The sequence below is a fragment of the Limanda limanda genome, chromosome 12 (assembly GCF_963576545.1).
Source record: "Limanda limanda chromosome 12, fLimLim1.1, whole genome shotgun sequence".
Lineage (NCBI taxonomy): Eukaryota > Metazoa > Chordata > Actinopteri > Pleuronectiformes > Pleuronectidae > Limanda > Limanda limanda.
The window spans coordinates 2,554,348-2,578,086 of NC_083647.1; the positions used below are offsets into that span (position 1 = coordinate 2,554,348).

At 40.0% G+C, this 23,739-nt stretch overlaps 1 protein-coding gene across 1 annotated transcript; it reads left to right on the forward strand.

The window, feature by feature from the left end:
* Positions 1–18,149: 18,149 nt before the first annotated feature.
* Positions 18,150–20,857, forward strand: LOC133015485 (retinol dehydrogenase 14-like). The gene is made up of 2 exons (XM_061082699.1): positions 18,150–18,467; positions 19,765–20,857. The coding sequence occupies exons 1-2, from the start codon at positions 18,210–18,212 to the stop codon at positions 20,380–20,382; spliced, it is 876 nt and encodes a 291-aa protein (XP_060938682.1). The 5' UTR covers positions 18,150–18,209; the 3' UTR covers positions 20,383–20,857.
* The last annotated feature ends 2,882 nt before the right edge of the window (positions 20,858–23,739 follow it).

Sequence of the window (23,739 nt, forward strand, 5' to 3'; positions counted from 1 at the left end):
TGGTGGAAGTATGGGACTTAGGATAATAATTAAACTATTATAATTTGCCACAAATCCAAATGAAGGGCAAAATCTAGGAAATTGATATCATTTTGTTAGGGAGTTTTTTTGACATCTTTAGTGTTTTCCCAAAGAATACTTCAAGCATCTTGGTGTTAAATGGTTTTGTATTTATATAGCGCTTTTCTAGTCTTGATGACCACTCAAAGCTCTTTACAGTACAGTTTAACATTCACCCTTTCACACACACATTCAAACAGTGCATCTATTCGAAGCACTTTGTTATTCTATGAGGGGCCATTCAGGGTTCAGCATCTTGCCCAAGGACACTACGGCATGCAGATGGGTGAGACTGGAGATTGAACTGCCGACCTTCAGGTTGGAGGACGACCACTCTACCACTCAGCCACAGCCGCCCTCTGTGGTGAATAATCAAAAAAATTTAGGGGAATAATAAAGAAAATCAGCATTTAGCAGAGCTGGTTTCATATACAACAAACATGTAAAGATTGAAGTCCATTGGATGAATGGTTCTTGATTAAATACATTAATGGAATTCTAATAAGATTAGCACTAGAAAGTAAAATATTGTAGATGTTTTGTTATAAAATATGATTCATGCTGGCAAGTTACTCCCACAGTTAAACAGATTAGAATAGTCACCTTGAACCAACCCTGTAGGAAGTAAAGCAATCATCCATATTGAGGAAGTGATGATTCCTTTGGTCAGCATCATACCTGGCATTGGTTGCTAGAAGCAGTCTGAGCACGAGGAGACAGACTCAAACTGAAGCACAGGACATTTGTGCAACAATATCTCTGAGTGCAGACACGCAGTTTTGAGCAGTAGAGCAGATTAGCAGGGGAGAAAGAGGGCAGGGTTTAGTAGGGAAGTATTGCAAAATCTGAATGAAGATAGGAGAGAAACTCCATACATTTAAGTTGCTCTTATAGCATTAGAGCAGAGCCAGAATATCAGTCTGAAATTCCTGCATGTCTTCCATGTGCTTTTACTCAGAACATGTTTAATGTACCACGTGTAATGTACATGTGCCACAGGATGTCAGACAGATCCATTTGGCCAACGATAGCAGTTTTAATTAAGAAAGACTTTTATAATGAAGGGAATGCAGAGCCACCCTTTTTACAGTAAAGCTTTTTTTCTGCCTCGGTGTCCAATAACAAAGCCAAATACTCTTGTTCTCACCATGCACTCGTTCCACACATATTCTGTCTGAAATATATTCCGCCATCAAACATATTTAATTTTTACCCCTGCATCTTAATGTGTGAAACAATAATCTTTACATTGACATGGTTATTAAAGAGATAATTCACCAAAACATGAAAAGGTGGGCGACTTTCCAGTCTGATGTCCGTCTTTTCTGCCACTAGTCGACCGTCGCTCAATTCCATTTACTTTGATTGTATTGGATTTGGCTGCAACACTGAATGTCAAAAAGTGTTTTGTGGACTCAAACACTTCACCCACCCCTCCATCAGCATAGTGGTGAGGAGATCATGAGTGAATATTCATTTTTCAGTGAACTATACCTGTAAGCAATACTTCCACTAGCGCTGAGTTTCTGAATACAACAAACATTCCAATGGTGTAGGAGGTTGTGTCAATGTACCTTTAAAAAAGAGACTGTGGTTAAAGGTGGCTGTTTGTCCCTGTGCCGAGGAGAAGGGACATCATAGGGATACCTGTAGTTTCTTATTAAATTGCAAAGTCTCTTGTTTGAACTATTAGCTACACTGCCCCCCAGGATATGCTGTGGTACTGCTCCATGTCATCTGTTGCATGTTGCATATCTAGATGCATCTCGGAGTACGTACGGTAAAACCAAAGCTAAGCCTGTTATTCTAAAAGTAAATTAAGACCACCCTGGAGTTAAAGTTACTACTTTCCAGATCCTGATAACAAAGTTAATATTATAACAAGGTTGATTTACAGATAACGTATGAACCATGACACATTTACCTCAGAGTTGAAGCCTGTGGACCTCAGAAGGATGGGCAGGTTGTTGCAGAGTTACTTATCAGCTTTGGCCCATCCAATCCACAGGTATTTCACTCTGGTGTGGGGATTTCAAAAGAGAACATAAAAGCAATTTTCCTCAATCTTTAATGACATATCACAGGCATTTTATGATTATTACGGAAAACGTATAAAGTACCGTATATGTATTAAGATGGGTCCTGCTTCGTTAATCAATCTAAAATACTATTTTGTCAATATTTCCTGTGTGAGATCCTAATTTTACATGAATTAATGCTAGTAAGTGTTTTTATGGTGAACTTTTTAATAAATGTGTTTCGTATAAAACAAGAAAAATTTCAATAAATTAAAATGATAATGAAAAATGAACTTCCATTGGCTCTGTAATTGTTAAAAATGTTAATGTATGTCAAAACTTGTGAACTGTTGCAGAGCTATTACAAAATTTCTACCCCTAAAGTCATAAATTACACAGTAATATTCATCAAATCGCACAAAAAACACCACTGGATTATATAATGGCTGTCATCTCAGTAATTTATCGGCTTTGGTTGGTTATCACAACCACAGCTCCCTTACATTCACATCCATCTCATCCTGTTCTCTCCATCTTTACTGCTCCTCCTTCACATCTACACAGCATTCGACTAAACATGAACACAGCCAAGGCCAACAACCTGACAGAACCACGCAGACAAATGAAGCAAAACACACTTTTAAATTCACTAAGGGAGCCCGGCAGGCTCATATTTTACTATACTTTCTCATGAGGCACATTAGCCAGAGAAAAGATATATAAAATACAATGTAGAAGCTAAATTTGAAATCGTAACCTTAGTGTGCCAACTGGGTCCCCTGCCCCCATACATCACTGACTGTATTTTGTGGGGTCTCCACACTCCACATCACTCTGCCATTTTGTCACCCTCCACTGGTTCTTACATCAGATATGTAAGTGCAAAAGCCTGGCATGGTAACGTGGGAAACAGCAGTGGGGAAATGGTGCGTTCCAGCTCTATTACACTGAAAGAGACCTCCATCTTAGAATCAGATAGAACTTATCTTTTACAAATTACTTAAGTGGGTCCTTATAAAGACATTTTTCTCTACCAACGCTTCTCTGCAAAACAGACACCGTCGACCGCGGAAGGTATTTAGCAAATTAATTCAAAATGTCCCATTTGAGATTGGCAAATTGAAAATGCTGTTGGCAGTAAAAAGAGCAACACTGAGAGTTGGAATGTCTGCCAGAGGAACAGATGGTTTCTAATGTTCACGACATTCAGGGGCATTGGATTCAGCTTTTTACAGAGTTTCAGTTGTATCTCGTAGTAAGTTAACGGCGTTCATTAGTGGACAGAGAAGCAGGGAGACTGTCTGAACATGTGTGTCTTTCAGGCACAAGGCAGCGGAAATGATGTCAAACCATCTCGAGATCTCTGCTGGTACACCTCGTGGAAAAACTCGAGCGTTGTCATGACAGCCTTTATGAACATGAGTGATAACCGGGAACATTCAACATCAGCAATGTGTGAGCACCTGAGCCAAACCACACAGGAAGAGGTCAAAGGTCAACAGCCTGGAGTCACTAGGAGTCATTGATTGGGGAGAAGGATTAAGGACATTCACATGGGACACCCCTACCATCCACACTGAGGTCAAGTGATGGTTATATGGACAACATTGTAATATATTTTATGTGATTTATTTTATGAAGTGAAGACTGCAAGCTCATGTTATGCTCCAATCATGTGATGTGTCATTCTCCACAATCCTCTCTAGTACACACCATCACAATTTGGAAGCCTATTTAAGCTGCAAACGTTTCACATCTGTTTCTTGGCCGCCGAGTCCTCAGTATTGCTGCCGGTTGATTCAGCCCCCCCACCACCCCCGCATCCACCTGTAGGCTTCGGCAGGGGTATAACACTTCAACTAATTGGAGCTGACCAGCTGCGGTACAGTGCTAATATAGGCAACTGATTTTGATGTAGTTTCAAACATTATCCTTTATGTAGAATCGACAGTGTAGGTAGTGTGTCAGTACGGCTTAGCCTGATGTACACCTCCCTAGAGATGTAACTACCATAGAGTGCAGGGAATTAGGGCTCTCTGAAGGGAGCCGGATCTTATGGCTCCGTTTAGATCATTCATTTTCTTTGGGGGGGGTAGACGCGAGGATGAAGCCTGCACTTGGTCAGTATTAAGGAGACTGACGTCAGCTAGATAACCAACTATGATGATTTCATACAAAATTCTGCCATTTAAAAGGTTTAAGTGTAATTCAAAGTTCCCTTAGCTTGCTAGTTATATAGCAACTAGACAGCTAAATCTAGAAATTATTACATTAGTACTCAAAAGGCACTTCTGGCAAGAATGAGTGTTATAATATGGGAAATATTATAACACTGCAACACTGGCACATAGCCTGAAGGAAAGTTTAATTTCTCAAAATCATTCCAAAGGTAAGAGACTGTCTTGGCTTTAAAAGGGATCACAACCACTTGCTGATTATGTAGAATGGCTTTACATATACAATACACAATCCTGACAGAAATAATGGGACATTTTCATTTGGCAAGGGCTTACTCTAATACATGAAGAGTGCCCCACCTTACCCTTCTCAAAGACGGGAATGTTCTCACTGTTCACGTAAAGAGCAACAGCGGCACCTTTGTGGATCTTATTCATTCAGATCAGGCATTGGATTAAATTTGGGAACATTGATAAAAAGAGCAGCTCTCAAGTACAACTGGGTTCCCCTCATTCATACCAAAGAGCCGTTGAAAAGAATCGGATTGGTTACAGAACTACTACCATAAAGTGTAAGTAAAGACGGATGACGGGTCTCCACTTTAGCCAAAATTTGTTATGGGTCAATCTATAAACTGTTGATGGTGAAGAAGAACCATTAAGTGGTTGATGGTTAATGATCAATGCAGTGATCAGGAAAAGGTGGGATGTACAACTGTTAGTCTGAAAAAAAGATGCAGTGATGTTTAAATAACACTAGTGTTTGAACATAGACCATTGGTGTCACATACAGTGAGTATGGTGCCATGGGTGAAAAAGAACTAGAGGAACAAACACAGAAAATGGAGGAAGAGATGTTTCATAACTGAACTTTGTGACAATAGGATGTGAAAGTGCTCTTTGGATTATTTGACCCCTAAAGGTCTTAACAGTCTTCTTAACTCTGCAGTTCTTCTGATTCTGTAGACAAAAATAACTATTTTTCTCAAAGAGAAGCTTCAGGTCAACACACACTGTTAGCTAACCAACACCGAAGCAAGGAGCTTATGATCTTAGTGACAGCACACAACATAACAAATAAAGTACAAATGTTGTCTTGCTTTGCCCGTTTATTATGCGCCTCAGAGAAAGATTAACTGTCTCTCCTTGTGTCATTACCTCCCTGTAATGCTCATTTGAAACCTGTGTAACAGTGGAGGAAAACAGGTGGGTGCCTTTCTGCGCTAAGTGAAGCGGTCGACTCCACCGGTACGTCGTGTATCAAATGAAGTCAAGCTGCAAAAACATGAGATGTTTAACTTAGAATGAAGGGCAATAGTAAAACTGCAGTTGTAGCATGATGTCATAGTGATGCATTGAAGGCGTCAGGGTACGATATGCGGAGGTGTCATTTTAACAGTAAGCTCGTATAATGTGCACAGTTCGCTAAATTAACTTTAAATTGTCACATCAATATAGCTAGCTATTGGCCATATTCCTTTCCCACCATTCGTTGTCAGGTTTGTTGTTATGATACTATTGAATTGCTACTAATTCTTTTTTTAAAGATAGAGTTAATAAGGTTTTTATTGGCCCGCAGCTCTAAATGAGCATTATATATCTGCCGGGGTTGATAGGGTTGTTAATCAATTGTGATGACTCATCTATTTCTTGGCCGGGATCTGGAACTCCCCACCCACTGGAATTTCAACACACTTCCAATTTCCCAAGCTCCTCCTGGTATTTTCTAGCTACTGCTGCCATGGACGGTGAAATGAGTGAGGCAGCGGAGTTGCAACAGTGAAAAATCCTTGTTCTCCAGCCAAGAGAGCAACACAGAGCAACAAGATTAATCCAGAGATTCCTGGAAGTATGTGTGCCTATGAGTTCCTATTGCTGATAGACTACAGATTGATGACAGTTAAATTTTTATTCAAAACACAGCATAGAATAATGAGGAGACATACTTTTGGTTTCGATGTTTCCAATGAGAACCCGACTTTTGACCCCTACACTTTCTGTGCCATGTTTTTGCATGTATTGTGGTGATGTTAAAAACGAGCCGTAAAATGACTCCTCAGAGAAAAGTAAATCAGTTCCACTGAACTGTTTTGATTTGGTTTCACTCCAAATTTAATAAGATATGCTTATAAAAGACTCTGGGCTCCACTTTTAGAAGAATATATTTCTAAAGCTACTGAAGCCATCAGACGTGATATAAACAACACATCACTAAAAATATTTCACGGCTCATTGTAATCCAAACATTACTGTTACAGTCATTCAATATGTTTTAAAAAACCTCTTTGAAAGAAGAAAATAAAAATCTAGATAGTTACATGGATTGCCCGAAATTTGATCAAGACCAGAAAACTCAAAGCCAACTTTTGTATGGCCATTTTTAACTGACAATAATCTTTACATTAATGGACTACTCAGCCTTGAGTTACTGCTGATGTCTAAAATTATTCAAATGTTATTTATTCAAATTACGTTTGCCAATACAACATAGGACAACTCTCTCTCTTAAACTCTTTACTGATGATCATGATTTCGACACACAACCTTAACAGAAACAACACAGATGAAAGTTCTAAGTGATTTTGTAGCCTCAGACAATTGACTCTTCTATGTAGTGATACCATCAATGTCATGTGTTTACTAAGTAGATGCTTTCTTTGGGCGTTATTATCAGAAAGCCCCACATAAGTTCCCATTGCTACGCAGATGGCAACGGACCACTTGTATATATCCGAGAAGCTGGATGAAAGTGTTAATGTAATAGTATGATTATTGTAATTCCTCATTATCAGGCTCCAGAAGTAAGTTGGTAAAGACTTTGCAGCTTGTTCAAAATGCTGCAGCTCGTGTCCTGACAAGAACCAGGAAAGGAAACCACATTTCTCCTGTATTATTTTCACTACACTGGTTTCCGGTAAAGTCTAGAAAAGAATTTAAAATTCTCCTCCTCATATATAGCCCTTAATAATATGCCGCCATTATACCATAAATAACTCATCGTGGATTATAATGGTGGATCGCAAATCAGAGATTGTGATTATATTGGCGGATCCTGTCTCTGTATCGTATTGGCCCTTTGTGACAAATTGTGATTTTTGAACATGGGCTATACAAATAAAATTTGATTGATAGATTAAAAACTCTTCAGGAATGCCTTGGAGACGTAAGTTCTGGGCAACTTATTTTTTGTACTTCTATTCAGAAAACTTAGACCAAACTGAAGTTATTGTACTCTGCCCTAAACACTCCAGAGAAACATTTTCTGACCATATAGTTACTTGACATGAGTTTGGCCTTCTGCTTTACTGTGAGGAACCTTAGAGTTATGTTTGATCAGGACATGTAATTTAATCCACATATAAAACAAGGCTAAACTAGACTATTGTTATTCTTTATTATCAGGATGTCCCAGTAAGTCAGGGAAAATATTTCGGTTGGTCCAAAATGCTGTAGGAATTGAGCTCCTTTGTATCGGCTACCAGTAAAATTCAGGATATGATTCATAATCCTACTCCTCACACAGAAAGCCCTTAAAAAGCGTGCCCATCACATATAAAAGAGCTCATAACACCAAACTGTCCAAATAAATCTCTTCTCTCCTAAAACACAGGCTCGCTTGCGGTTCCAAGAAACTGTAAGAGTAGAATGGGAGGTAGAGCCTTCAGCTCCCAGGCTCCTCTCCTGTGGAACCAGCTCCCACTCTGGGTTCAGGAGGCAGACTCCATCTCTACATTTAAGGTTAGACGTTTTGATAAAGCCTTTAGTTAAGGCTGGATCAGGTGAGTCCTGAACTATCCCTCAGTTATACTGCTATAGGCCTAGGCTTCTGGGGGAACTCCCATAATGCATTGAGGGCTCCTGTAGTGTGTGCTTTTCTCTTGCTAGTATTACAATGTTATTATGAATAACTTAATAATACTTTTAACGATCATTATAACATCATTCCTCTTCTTAAACCAGAGTCCACTAAGTAATCTATCTGTTACTACTTGTAAGTACTTGCTCATGGTGGGAGCTGGTGGGTTTCTATTCTACGTATATTATTCTAAATAACCATGAGACAATGTATTTTATGATTTTGCGATATACACATACAATTTAATGAAAGATATGCGAAAAGGTAGATGTCATATGTATACTCAATATCTTCATTTATTCTAAAATAGGCAAACTTATCAATATCATTTATTATGTGTTGTCAGCCAGAGTCGAGGGAGGTGGAGGGTGGGGTCGACCTCAGATCCCTCTCATATTCTGAAGTGGTTTCAGGCTGGAACATGTGCAGATAGATATAAAAGATGGGCCATGTCCAACCAATGCTTCCCATAGTTTCAGTTCCCATTAATTCATTGACCTCCACACCGGTTAGAGGATGAAGCTGCCCCTGGCAGGCTTCTTGATCTTTGACTAATCAGAAGACAGACTGTTAAGGAGGCTAGACCTAATATTAGCCTTTTCAGACACAAGCTCAAAAGAGAGGCTTCATAACAAGTATTTTGAGATGAATAAGGTCTTTTTTAATGAGCTGTGAATCCCCTGCTTTAGTTGGAGTCCCAGAATAAAAATATAGAGCGGGACATGACTTTCATAGATCTCCTTTAACAAGAATGCTGTCATGAGCAGACTGATGGATGTGGATCTGACACACAATCAAAATCCAAATCATCTCTTCCTAGGTCAGGGTGACATGTATTTGTCTTTAGCCCTGTAAGTGCTGGAATGTGATCTCAACCTGATGGTTGTTGCACCAGGTGGAGAATGTCAAAATGTGACAGCAACAGAGTGAAATGATTGTATGAGGGAGAGAGTTTAAAATGGAGTGTGTGAGCTCCGGAGAGAAAATATAGGAAATTATAATTCATTACTTAAGCCACTGGCTATGCCAAAACAACCAAGCTTAGAGAGGCTATAAACAGAGCTGGGCATAGCAGCACTGAGGGAGTCAACAGAAAGTTCAGGGGAGCCAGCCAGCATCTCAATATGTCACCCTTCACTGATTCATCCAACCACAGAGCTGTGAATCACTAGGAAATCTACTCGCTAGACTTCCATGAACTACCACAGAGTCTGCACTTTCCTGGAGCTGCCTCCCTCCTTTCTCTCCCTGGCCGATTTACCTGATTAACATCAGAACCAACAGTGAGCATGGGGGTCAGAGTGTTAATGCAGAAAATGCCTACCACACGTTTCAGTGGATCGCACTTCCCTCACACTGGGCTGCATGAGGAGAAGGAAGGGAGAGGGAGATCGCAGAGTCCATCGGGGGCAGGTTCCATCCGACCGTGGCCCCCGTGCATTGCATGGAAATCAGTCAGGCATAATCAGTCATCCCACACAGTACAGGAACATGCCCGCCGTTAAGTTGTTTACATATCCTCGAAATGACTCTGGAGTGGGTAATAAGTGCAAATCAATGAGCAGAGAGGGAGAGATCTGGGTGAACGCTGCAGCCCCTGATGTAGCCCAGACTGACAGTGCATACCCACATGATGGATTAGTGCAGCTGGCAAATTACATCTCTCTAATTGTGCAATGTAAAGTGCATTACAATGTATCACTCCAGCTTTAATCTCAGAAAAACACAGGCCTGATGTTTGGTGGTGGAAAACAACTGCACTTACGTATAATTCCAGCTTGTCACAACATCTTATTTTTGGCATCGTAACGTTGTATTTACCAACTCAAACTTACATGGGAGATAAAAACAAAGTCAAACAGTGAAATTGTTACTCAAACTATCTGTTGTAAACATCCTTCACAGTTTTATGGATCCACTTCCTGAACCTAATTATTTGTACAAAGTGTGCAAGACATGATAAACCCTACATGTGGGGCTTATTCTTTCATACTGTGTCTCTTTCATGGTGACGACGACGACGAAAGAAAAATGAAAAAAGACACAAATAGTTTTGAGGAAGGGGATTAAATATACTGTACAAAAAACATTTCATTTGAAGCGTTGAAACTGGTGCAAACACAGTTTTCCTGTGCGATGAATGATTATTAGAAGCATTCTCAATGTTTACCAATGTAGTTCAGATAATCTGAATAAACTGTTTGCTTGATGATCTTGTGCTTCTAAGAGTCTTGGTTGTAGCATTGTAAATTTGTGGATATAATATTGTTAATACATATGTAATAGCTGACAGTCATAAGGATGGCAAACCTGGTAACAGTTCAGTTAGTTTCAATGTGAGCCTTCTTTCTATTATACCTAATAGAAATTATATTGTGGAAATGTAAAAACATTGACTCAAGTGACATTAAGAAACAACAGAGGACAGAAGTGCCAGTGACTCAGTAAGTTTCACAGTCATTTGCTGATTAGACTTTGCTAACATTAGCATACCCATCATACACTACTGGTCATACCATATGAATTATGGCTGCAGTAATTTACCTATATTCCGCATATGGGCAGCTCAACTATGGACTTCACTCAGCATTGTTTATATGCCATCAACAAATAAAAAAACCTGCCTAGCTATTAAAACACCCAAGTGTTTGCTTTTATCACAGCACTGAAATCAGGGTTTCAAGTTCAAATGGGGATTCTTGTCAGCAAGAAAGAAACTTCTATGATTCATTGTCTGTTTCATAATTTAAAGAAAGAACACATGTACTGGTGGTAGTCTTTTTATAAGGAGCACAAGTGAAAATATGTTTGGTCTGTTACGATCCGAATGAAATAAAACAATAACTTTCACTCAGAGTTTGTTCAGAGTTTCAGGGAAACAGTCTTTAGTTTATGATTGAGGCCTCATTGAGAGGTTTGTATGTGTAATGAGATGTTGTCCTCCTCTGTCTCACAAACTAACATCCTGTGGGTCCCTCCCAGTGTTTTCAGGACAGAGGCAGAGGTGAAGAAGGAGAATCTTGTTTTAGAGGAAGCAGGGACAAGTAGGCTGCGTGCACTACACCAGATTTATAGTTCCACTTCTCATTTGAAAGAAGAGGAATGCATCATAAATTATTGGAAGTTAAAAGTTTCTCTTTTTAACAAATTAACTGAATTCTAATAAAACAGAGGATAACAGAGATTCAAATGCAAGATGTTTGATAAGCATTACCTAGGTAACTAAAAAAGCAATACGTATCATATTTGTCAACTTTGTAAACCATCCACATGAAAGTCAGCACCTCTGAAGACAATCACATTGGGTCTTTTTTTTTCATGTCCAAATCCACAACATCCAGTGTGCACTCATGTTTCTTGGGCCTCTTCCTACTGCTTGGTAATCACAGATGGGGTCATTCAAGGTCAGGCCTGTCAGCGTGGCTCCCAGGAGAAGCTCTGAAAGCCAAAAATCCAAACTATTTTTGAATTCTACTGGGGGCTGAGCCTGAGACCAATTTCAGAATGACTGTAGCACAGGAAACTAATCAGCTAAATGCATGTAGATGGAATTTGTTGCTTTTTTAGAGTTTAGTATAAGTACTTCACTTCAAGAGGTTTATGAGGGGAGCAGCGCTCTGTCTGATGTGAACAAGTGAACACAAACACAGTGGTGCATGTGTTCGGGTGTTGGAAGGGTGATACAGCCTGTAGATGGACTGCGTATGTAAACAATTATGTTTGTGGGAGAAAGTAGTTCTGGTTCCTTAAAGAAGGTCTTGGTTTAGGGAGACGCTTTAATAGGCAACAAAATCCCAGTTTGATACTTTCACACAACAGCCCCTGTTCCTTCCTTTGACTATAATGAGTATGTTTCCACGGACTCCAATATTAACCTGATTAAGACAACAGTCTGAATAAGACACTGCCATGTGAACAGAATTTCATTTCCATTAACCCCGAATAAGGCCAGACTCGGAATACGCAATAATTGAAGTAAGACATGTAGAGTATTTGGACCATAGTTGTATTATGTATACGTCTGAATTGCGGTTAATACAGCAGTTACCAACTGCTTGACAACACATGTCCAGGTTGTAAGTAAGAAAATAAAAAGGCGTTGTGGCCTTTGCAAAATTAGAAACTACCAAAATGGTGAGTCATTATCTGGCCATGCTCTGTGACATTCAGTAAACTTAAATATGATTGAAATATTACATTTGCAACTCATGCAAACAGTAATTGAAATAATGTCCTACTCTGAATAAGGTCAATAGTGGTGTCTATGGAAACGTAGTCGATGTCTCAGTGTTTTGGAGGCTGACATGCCAACAAAGTCAGTTAATATAACCCATCACGACTATGAATTCTATTTATGTACAGTTTTTTTTAAAGTAAAATGGTTTTCACAGGACATTAACTGTCACTGAAAGAAAATAGAAACTTTAAGTTCAAGAATCAAAGAAAATTGATCGGATTATTATGTTTTTCCTCATGGCAGTGACTCACACCAAAGTGTTTTTAATGAATGAAGCAGTGATATCGAAAGACAAAACTAGTAACGTTGCATTTGATAATTGATTCATTCTATTTGACAAATTGGGCAAAACAGACACCTTTCATGTTTTATGTTACCTCTGTAGGTTTTCTCACACACTTGGAAGGGCAAGGAGACAAGGTGGAGTTGAACCGACCTTGAGACCTTCCTGCCTGTTTGAACCCTGCCGGTGCTCTCGTGCATTACTTGAATCTTCAGTCGGAGACACATACAACGCTGAAGCAGAGACAGTAGCTAGAAGTTTGCGATCAAATCATAAAAAAGTCGTCTTCTAGCAGTAAATGTGCGTTCATATGTTTTGGGGGGCTTAGCTTTGACAAGAGGACCAATGGGAGGGGGTGGGATGTATCCATTGCCTATTTGTGTAGCCTGCTCTTGCTAGCTTCTCAGGACTTACCAACCCTAGCTTTATATGCCAATAAAACCTACGCACTAAACCTTGTAATGTTGCAGAATAACATTAACCTGCAGATGATGCCATTGAAAAAAGGTCACCCTGAAGTTGTTATCTTAGTTTTGGGTCTACTCCTGCATGATTTGACAGCACCTGTGAGATTTAAAAAGTGGTAAAATATTTTATTCTTAGCTACTGTTACTTCAGAGAATATTTACACAAAAAATGAAATTACAAAATGAGAGAGTGAAGTCTCCATAAAACATTATGCGTTTAGACGGGGACCGAGCCAGTCACCTGAAGGCTCAGCGGGTCTCACTGTTCAGGGCTGCGTGCAGACAGCAGCGCCCTGGGAGTGCTCAGCTGTAAGTGTTGAGCTCCATTGTTGAGAAAGACCTATCCCTATTATTCTACCTCCACATCAGGCACTGACCTTCATTTATCAAAGCTGAGTCCTGGCCTGGGCTAGTGACACACTGGGACTGCACTTGTCATCTAGACCATACATTATGTCAGTTAAAGCTGTTTTTTATTAGCTGGATGACAGATAGTTCTTTGATTGTTTTGTTATTTTTTTTCTCCGTATGTGAGAAAACACGGAGCTTGAACATGGGAATGTGTGGCCTCTACTTTTGCTATGTTTGGATAGAAAAATGGGAAAGTCTTACAGAGCATGTGTGAGGATTGCTAATGTGGTAATATATAGAAAGCTGACAGCACAGTGACGTGTATCGAGGTCTCAGGACATGGTTTTAATTAAACATATAACAGAGAAGGCTTTATAATAAATAAACAACTTAATCAGTGTGTGACGTCAAATCCCTAGGGAGCGTGTCTATGAGGTGGTGGTGGTGAAGACACTGAAAGGCAGAAGGTGAGAGGTGAAGACTTATCCATCTCGGATTTTAGACAAGAAGATCTCAGTTTATTACCAGGGAATTTAACAAAAATGTATCTTATGCAGCAGGGTCTAATATTTTTCTTGTGGCCATTTGAAATGGAGTAATGTCAACTTGGGACCTGACATCATCTATTGGTTATGATCAGTTTTACCAAAGAAGGGATGACATAATTAGAATAAAAATCATTCAGCAAGGAAAACTGCTCAACATTTGCTGTTAGCAGCTTTTTAAAGCATGATGATTTTTTCCTTTGCTCTGTTCTGTTCTATTGGCCCATTTCACATTTTGATTCGATTAGCACAGGGTTATATTAGTGGCTTTTTTTCCATTTAAGTGTCAATTCAAGCAAAGCTACATGACAGTGTGACTGTGACCCAGCACTGACCCTAAAACTAAAGCAGCTAAATTATATTCAGATGTCACTCACTGAGCTATTCACTTACTTTCATATGTCAGTTCATGAGAACTTGCAGACACTAAGACAGACCTGAACAATATAGATTTACTATGGGTATTATTTACTACGGTATTAAATAATCATTCCAGTTAAATAGAACTATCCTGCTTAATTCTTAATGTAAAATATAGGCAGCTGAACCCACTTTGCTTCCCCTATTTTTCAAAGTTTGATCTAACCGAGCTCCTGCATATCAGTGATTTGATTTTATGACCCAAATACATTTTTCTTCTGCTCATCTATGGTCAGGTCTTAGTGGCAGCAGGCTATGCAAGGTATTTCAGATAAAAACTCCTGGACAAACCCTGAGATGCACTCCTTCATTTGGGGCAGTAACTCATCCCCAAGCTGTCATCAGACCTGGAGGTGTTGCCTCTCACCCTGGCTGCTCCACACTGAAGGCAGACCACATCATCTGCAGTTCTTATGTTCCAAACTCTGGACTCTGCTCGCCTTGGCTGAACTTTGAGTTTCTGTCCAGGATGATCACAAATCAGAGACAACACCCAGTGCGTTTGTCTTACACATACGACACAGCTCCATCTTTGGTTAGACAAGGAGCAGGTGGCTAGTAGCAGCGACTCTGGTAACCCTGTATTCTGCCTGCAGAGGCGGTAACCTAAGAATCCACTGGCGGACATCAGCAGTGAGGAAAGCCATCAGGGTAAAATAGGAGGCCATTTGCCTCAGGAGTCTCCAAAACAGAAGACAGGTAGCAGGTTACAGAAGGCTGCAGCGGTCACCTTTGGGTTGGGTGGAGGCTTTGGAGAAGGACTGTTGGCCGCAAACTGGGAATATTGTTGAGTGGTATAAACGGCATTATGTGGAGCTCCTGAACCTGATGAGCATGCCCACTGGGGATGAGTAACAGTCTGAAGACTGGGGGGAGCTTCACACTGGTCCCTGACAGAAATTGCTGAGGTGGTCAAGATGCTCCTCTGCAGCAAGGTGCTGGGCATGAATGAGATGCTGTAGGCTCCAAAATATCCTTACTAATGTTTTACTTACACAGGCCTTTCACACTGCTTATGATAGTTAAAAATTAGGTATAATCACTTTTTTGTAAATATTATTTATGTAAAATTGCAAAGGAAGTGTAACATTTGTGGCAATGACATTAGATGAAGTTGCACAGAATTCTGTGATGCTTTACTTTATGCTGATACAGTCAGACTGAGTTAAACAGGTGTCATCATGTGCCATCTAAAAAATGTAAATGGAGTTTCCTGAATAAACTTTGATAGTCTGTACATTTTGACATTAACAGTCGACATAATTTTAATTTAACTTAACTGCTAAGTCAGACTAACTATGGCTTAGATCTGACATAACATGGACATGCAGAATGAATCTTTTCATCGAACTGTGGGAATGATGAACACATGTATTTTTGGACTGCTCCTTTATGGAGCTGCTTTTAATTGTTTTTAATTCTCGCTTCCTTTGCTTTTCTCAGTGCAGCCATAAACGTGTTAATTTTCCCATAATAGTTTGTATAAGGTATAGCAGTTTTTATTCTCCTCTGTGGGCAGCTGTGCAGCAGCTACTGGTGTGATGGAAAGTTGCAAAGCTGAAGCTGAGCACTGGTCTGGACCCAGGCTTATTTGTCATTTACAAGCTCAGCTTTAACTTTGATGATTTCCAGATGTTACAGATGTTATTACCACATTATTGCTGCTGGTAGAGCCCCAACTGTGAAACCAACCACAACAGGCCCAGCCTCAGTGCTAGCGGTGGAAGTAGAAGAGTTTGACTCTGTGTTGTTTCTTTTGGCTACAGGCCACTGGGGCCTCTAAAGGCTTTAACTGATGTATTTAGGAAATTTGAGGCTCCAGCAAAGAAATCATGAGGTTTTTCAGTAGAACGTTGAAAGTGCAGAGATTCTGATACTTATTGTATATACACACACTTTTAATTTTTAAGGAACACCTAGCTAAACCAGTCTGATACAACAGGCCTGTTCCAATGTTCAGCCACTGTGGCTCATTTTCGAGGATATGATGTAGTGCTGTTGAACTGCACTGTGTCATGTCCACAGGTGTTCCCAGTATTTTGTTCACTGCAATCAAATCAGTGACTACGGGCTAAAAATACCTTTTGGTATAATGCCACAGAGTTCAACGGCACAAAAAGATCACAGGTCATTACCAGTAGTCAGTGGATAGTCAGAGAAAGATCATGGAGGACCCTCACTTCTAGAACACAGACAAAGGTTTTCATCTCCACCAAGACGGAACTGCTGATCATCATGAGATCATATAACTCAAAAAATATGCACTGACAATCTGCTGAGGAAAACTGTGTGAGGCAGTGAAAGCGAGCGATAGGACCTGTAACTATACAATTATTGTTTCAGGCCACTATTCCTCAAGAATGAACATTTACTCACATCTCAATCAATCAATCTTTATTGGCGTCAGTCTAATATGAAACACGGAGAAGAGCTACAACAACAGGATTAAATACATTTTTTTAAAGATAACCATCTATGAAACTATTCATCACTGACCAAGCTATACTACAACAAGACAATATATATGTCAATAAATATATACCTAAAAATAAAGAAATTTGATCTCTGAAAAAGATAGCTTGCTCTCAACTATCCTGTTCCATCTCCTCCAGTCTTCCCTTTGCTCATACCTCAAATCTACTGTTGACATAAGCAGTAAAGCGAGGTTACATGTGTGCCCATCAGGAGAACCACTCCATTACACACACTGGGCCAGTGGCTCAGTTTGACAGAAAAGAAACATCAGAGACGGATAAAGAGAAAGTGTGTTACCAGTAAGACGGAGCTGGAATCAGGACATAGTTGTCAGTGGACTGACATTACCACCTCTGGGCCCTGCAGCGGTCATTTCATCCTTATCTTTAAATCACAACACAACTGATTAGTGCTGCTCTTTTCTAAAACATATTATCTGCGATGGTTGGGTAGATGTGTGTACAGGCCAGATGTCATGATAGGGCCTAATCTTCCAACTGATTGTCCACACTTTTATGCACCACAAAGAAAATAAATACATTCTAAAGTCCTAATCGTTGCCATACAAATTTTGGACTGCATGTCAGATGTCAGTAAATAAAATGGTAATGCACATGGTTGTGTAATTTCATAATTGGAAAGTTTCTGGAAAAAAATACATGTAATGAATACATATAAAGTTTGAAAGAAAAAATGCAACAGTTGTATAAGGTTAAAATATTATTTACAAACAGATATCACAATGAGACTTCTACAGTTGATCTAAATTAAGAGGATTCTTTTTTTTTTGTTTCTCTGTCTCTAACAAAAATTGTTTTGAAATATGCAAATGATGCATTATGTCATTATATAGCTTTCAAAATAATTTAGATACATTTCCCAAAAAATTGGATAAAGCCTGGTTCAAAATTCTTGTTACCCTTTGCTGACATATTAAAGCCGAGGATTTTAAGATAGGCCATGAATGATATATGAACAAGAGAAAACCCCCCAAATTTACATCACAGAAAGAAAAAAAACTGGTGTATCATGTTGTTGAATTTTTTTATAATTTTTTTTTCTTTATCAATTTTTTTCCAAAAGAAGACACGCGGAGCTAAACATTACAATACTAAATCTAAATTTAACTTAACTGTATAATAAACTTCCATTGGGACAGTTCCCTGTCTAAGTCATTTGAGTGGTTGAAGTCTGCTTTACGAGCTCCTGCGAAGGAAACTGTCGCTGTGAACTCTGGGTAATGAAGTGTTTATGTGTCAGTGGCCGCTCGGTTAGCCGGTTAGCTCGTTGTGCCTGGAGGTCCGCTCAGCCTCACCTCCGATGGCTGAGGAGAGAATGATGAGCGGGAAGACGGTGGTGGTGACCGGGGCTAACAGCGGGATAGGGAAGGCCACGGCGGCCGCCATCGTGAAGCTCCAGGGCCGCGTGATCATGGCCTGCCGGGACCTGAGCAGCGCGGAGGAGGCGGCCCGGGAGATCCGGGAGCAGACCGGGGCCGACCGGGCCCAGCTGGTCCTCAAACAGCTGGACCTGGCCTCCCTCACATCTGTACACACGTTCTGTCGGGACATGATGAAGGTAGCGCCGTGGCGTCATGTCACCACACAGCCCGGGTATCCCAGGTGTCAGCAAGAAAAGAAGGAACAGGCCAAACGTCCTTCATAAATGGACCTATTTAATGATTTTACTTCTGTTATCTAGAAACCCAATTTACTCAAAAGTTGATAATGTTCATTATGTCCTTGACGAAATACCACTCTTTGATTCGGCATAGATTTCAAACCTCAAACAACATGTGCTAAATGACACTGTCAAAGTGATAAATCGTCTGCCTTTCCCAAAAAAAAATGAATAGTAGAAATACTATGATGAATAATGTATCGATATTTTATTCAAATAGTAGATTTCATATGACATGACATCACTAAACATATGACTTGACGAAATATTTCAAATAAAAGGTTATTTCACACACGCTGGAAATTAAAATAAATAAATAAGACTTAAAAAACAAGTAAGACAACTTAAATAAAGATTTGAACTGAAGACATGACACTATTGTGAAAATGAAATGTATAATAAATTATTTTAAAATGATCATACATATCACTAAATAGGTAAGTGACAAAAATACCTTAAAGTAAACTGCTAATCCCAACCAATATTGTCCTGCTGCTAATCCTTCGAGTTAAAGTTAAAAAACAATGAAGGTTCGGCAAAGGTGATCAGTTTGTCACCGACATCAGTCAAATCATCACACTTATTGGCCACACCCTCTCAGATCTTAAGGAAATATGCTGATTTGGTCACATGGAAACTTATGGAACTGAAATGTAATGAAGAGATATTGAGCTAATACAATCTGAATTTTGTGAGGCTCTGTGACTATCTTCTTTAATTGGTCAAATTGGTTCCCATATGGTTTTAAAGGTCTTTTCAGCTCCATATTTGTCTAAACAGTAAGCTATCCTCAGTAGGAAACACAATATGATTAGTTTAAGTTAGTTCATTATGTCATCAAAGACCTCCAGAAAGTTTGGAATTTGTTTTTTGAGTTGTTGCTTAGACATCATGACTCTAAAGTGAAAACATCATATTGTTTACCATACCACGCTAATATCAGTTAGTGATCAGTGTATGGCCAGTGGTAGTCTGATCGTTTCATTTTGACACAACTTCCATCCCATATTAAAGCATAGTGTATACTGTAATTATGGCCAATATTACATAGAAGTGAGACACGTTGTTGTATATCCTCAAATGCAGGTTTTACACTGAACCTGAAGCACAGCCTGCACAGTTCACAGTACACCGTCTAAGTCGAAGCACACAGATTCTGTGTAGACGTCTCCTAATCTCCTCTGCTGTTGAACAGGAGGAGCCTCGGCTGGACGTGCTCATCAGCAACGCTGGAGTCTACCAGTGTCCTTACACCAGAACAGAGGACGGCTTCGAGATGCAGTTTGGGGTCAACCACCTGGGCCACTTCCTGCTCACGCACCTGCTGCTGGACCTCCTGAAGCGATCTGCTCCCAGCCGCATCGTGGTGGTCTCCTCCAAACTCTACAAGCACGGTCACATCAACTTTGAGGACTTGAACAGCGAGCACAGCTACGACAAGGCCTTCGCCTACAGCCGGAGCAAACTGGCCAACCTGCTGTTCACCTGTGAGCTGGCCCATCGCCTGGAGGGCAGCGGCGTGACAGTGAACGCCCTGACTCCAGGCATAGTGAGGACTAATCTGGGGAGGCACGTTCATGTCCCGGTGTTAGCTCAGCCCATGTTCAACCTGCTCTCCCGGGGCTTGTTTAAGAGCCCTGAAGAAGGAGCTCGGACTTCAGTGTTCTTGGCCTGCAGCCCAGACGCAGACGCTGTGCAGGGAAAGTGCTTCGCAGATTGTCGGCCTCAGGTTCTGCTGGACAAGGCCACAGACCGGGAAGTCGCCAGTAAGCTGTGGGACATGAGTGAAGTCATGGTGGGCATTACCACATGAGTTCAAGCTCATCAGGAACAGATTGTCGTTACACACAGTGAAGTGAAAGATCTGAAATCAAATCAAAAATATTCAGTGTCTTGCTCGTTACAGCAGTGTTATTTGAGAAGCAATCATATGCATCTGCTTTCAGTCACTATTTCCGTCTATATATTTTCAAATTTATAGTGAATGACAGATGCTATGTTTGTGTGATTTAGGTAAGGGCTGGCTATCAGGTTCTCTACTTTGAGGAGTATGCAGGTTTTTCATTGAAAGCCTCTGAAAACAGAGATTGCTGATTTTTCTCTGTGGGTTAAATAATAGTTATATTATCATGATTTATTAACATTTAAATCAAAATTAATTTTCTTTCAAGGTATAAACAAAAATCACAAGGGCTCTAGACTTGTCATATGAGTCATAGACATTATGATCAAGTACATTGAGTAAATATGCTGAAGTGTATAAAATATGTCAATATATACTAGAATATAGTCATTTAAAAATAAATGTAACTTAATACCAAAAAATTAGTCATTCATTTTTCATATCCATGATAATGACTTGAGTTTGCGTTTTCTGAGTTTCTTTTCTACCGTTAAGATGCAGCATAATATTACATTTGAATAAAAACACACACAATTTCACAATTCTGTTATATTGTTATCAACAGTAAGTTATAAGATTCAGTTCAATAGCTTTATTAAAGATGGATCACAACAATTTGCAGTCAGCAACCTGTTCCATTCCAGTACACCAGGTGGCAGTAATGTAGAATACTCTACAATAAATATGATACTATACAATATGCGATTCTACTTGTCCAGCTGTTGATCGCAAAAGACTATTATGAAGCGAATTCAAAACATTCGAAAGCTAAACACATTTTGTGATATATAGAAGAGATTTATTGCCTGAAATAAAATACTTGAGTACTCAACCAATCAGGCATCTTCAACTCTGTAAGCTCCACCCCAAGGGTTCCTGTCCTTTAGTTCCTGAAATCTTAGACCCTGGTCTGGAGTTCCTGCTAGGGTTCCAAGTTCCTGAAGAAATGTCCTGCAGTGCAAGTTAGGCAGAAGTTTCCTATCAGACAGAACTCAATGTCTTGAGATGTATTTTCTTTGAAAACATGACGGGTACTGTAATTTCTCAACAAGGTCTCTGCTCTTTGGAAGCCGTTCCTTGTATTAACATACATAGCAGTCACTTACAGTAAAATAATTGCTGTAGCCTACACACACACATACACACATACACACACACACACACGCACACACACATACACACACACACACTGACACTACTCCGGATGTTGGATTGCAACGAGCCACTGAGCCCCTGAAGAAAATCATGGGTCTTCATGGGTTAGTTAAGCTCCAATCAGCCGTGCTGGTTGCTCTGAGCGTGGTCATTAGCTGTATTTTCTCTCCTGCTCAGCCACAAATAAAGCTCTACTCCCTGGTAGTCAGACCTCCAGGATACATAACGGTTTTCCCACCTGCGTTCTTCATTAGGATATTTTCTGGATCATTTAAAGAGAGATGGAAAACAAGGTGGAAACACAGAGGCAGCCACTTTATCAAATCTATCTGGCACAAAACCCTGCTGGGGCCTTTTAATGGCAGCTCCGTCCTATTTATTTTACAAATAACTCCCAATTAGTGCAATTACAGAATTTAATGTTCTTAATCGGTGCAGTAATATTGATAGGCTTGGTACTGCAGTGCTAATATAGATGTGAGGCCCTCACTTGAGCCGCTGATGCAACACAGGATGGTTTAATTAAAAGTGCATTAAGTCTGTCTTTCCCTCAGCTTCTGTTGGACTCACTGTGCTCAGGCCTCCAGCACCATCACCTCAAACCTCACAACAAGCACAAGAGATATTTCACTGCTGCTTCTTCATCAGGCAGCTCCGTCGCTCCGGCTCGGACGAGAGAGGCTGCTGTACAATTTGGTTCAGACGGTCATGCTCCCCACATGATCTGTTGTGATAATGTGATTTTGACATTGGTGTTAAACCAAAAAGCTGGAACAATAATGACTCCTATTGTGACCTTCCAGGAGATAACAGATGTGTTACCGTGAGTTATGCATATCGTCACTCAGTGGTGGGACTGGAGGGATTTTCTCCCACACTTAACTTTGACTTGAATCTGGATCTAAATGCTTGTGTACAGAGAGCAGCTTGCTGTGGAGCTAACACGCTGAGGTGGACAAAAGCCTGTAGAACACAGTAATTAAAATATGCTTCAGACTGACTTTATTATCTCCACCAAGAAGATGTTTTCATCTGTTTGTTAGCCTGGACGGCTTACCAATAAATTTGGTGCTAGAATGTGGTGTGGGTCACAGAAGAGCCCATTGGATTTTGGTGCAGATCTGGATTGGGGTATTGGGTATTTTCCTTGATTTCCCAGTAAATAATTGTTGCATCTTGATGGAAATAATCTGGCATTTTTAGGGGACTGGTATTTATGAGTCTGTGTAATTTGGTGCAGATCCATATAAAGATCTGAATCAATTTTATGTAAATGTGGTTTCATAAGGGAACTGCTGGGCCTTGGAGGAGGACCCTACTATCTGAGTGCCATGTTAGTTTTCCATGTTACCAATCTACTGCTAGGATCCCATCCAATTCACTATTTCTACATTTAAATAATCGGTGCAAAAATCTCTACTTAGCTCCTAATAACTTGTTTTAACTCACACTCAAGCTTTTTCACCTTCTGACCAGCAGTGCTGATGGAGTATCCAGGCAGTTTACATTGGATTTAACATTGGATTATTCAGACATTTCTTTGACTGACAAGTAGATAACATTTATGGGAATTGTAAGTTTCAGATTCAGAAAATTTAGGAAGTATAAAATCCATGATAAGCTTTAATTTGACATATTTTTGTGGCATACCTGTGACAATCCTCAACTAGGCAGAGACTCAGTAGCAAAGAAAGCACGAGAGGCAGCAAAATAAAGTATTAAATAAAACTTTACTTAAATAGTCCAAAGCAACAAGTCCATACAGGGAACAGGCAGAAATCGAATGTCATAAATCCAGGCAGAGTCCAAAAACCAGGTAGTCCAAACACGGAAGAAATCGCTGGAGAGCATGTACGCACACAGGAGACAATGACAATCTGGCAGAGGGTGAGGGGAAACAGGGTATAAATAGGGAATGCTTAATGACAACAAGGTACAGGTGTGTGGGGAAACCAACAGGAAGTAAAGGTAGACATGAGACACAAGAACCCAGACACCAAAATAAAACAGGAAGTGAAATCAAAACAGACACAGACTGAACAGATCGTTACAATACCATTTTTGTAGTTTGAGTAGAAGTCTTAGTGCAAAGCATTCACTGTGGGAATAAGA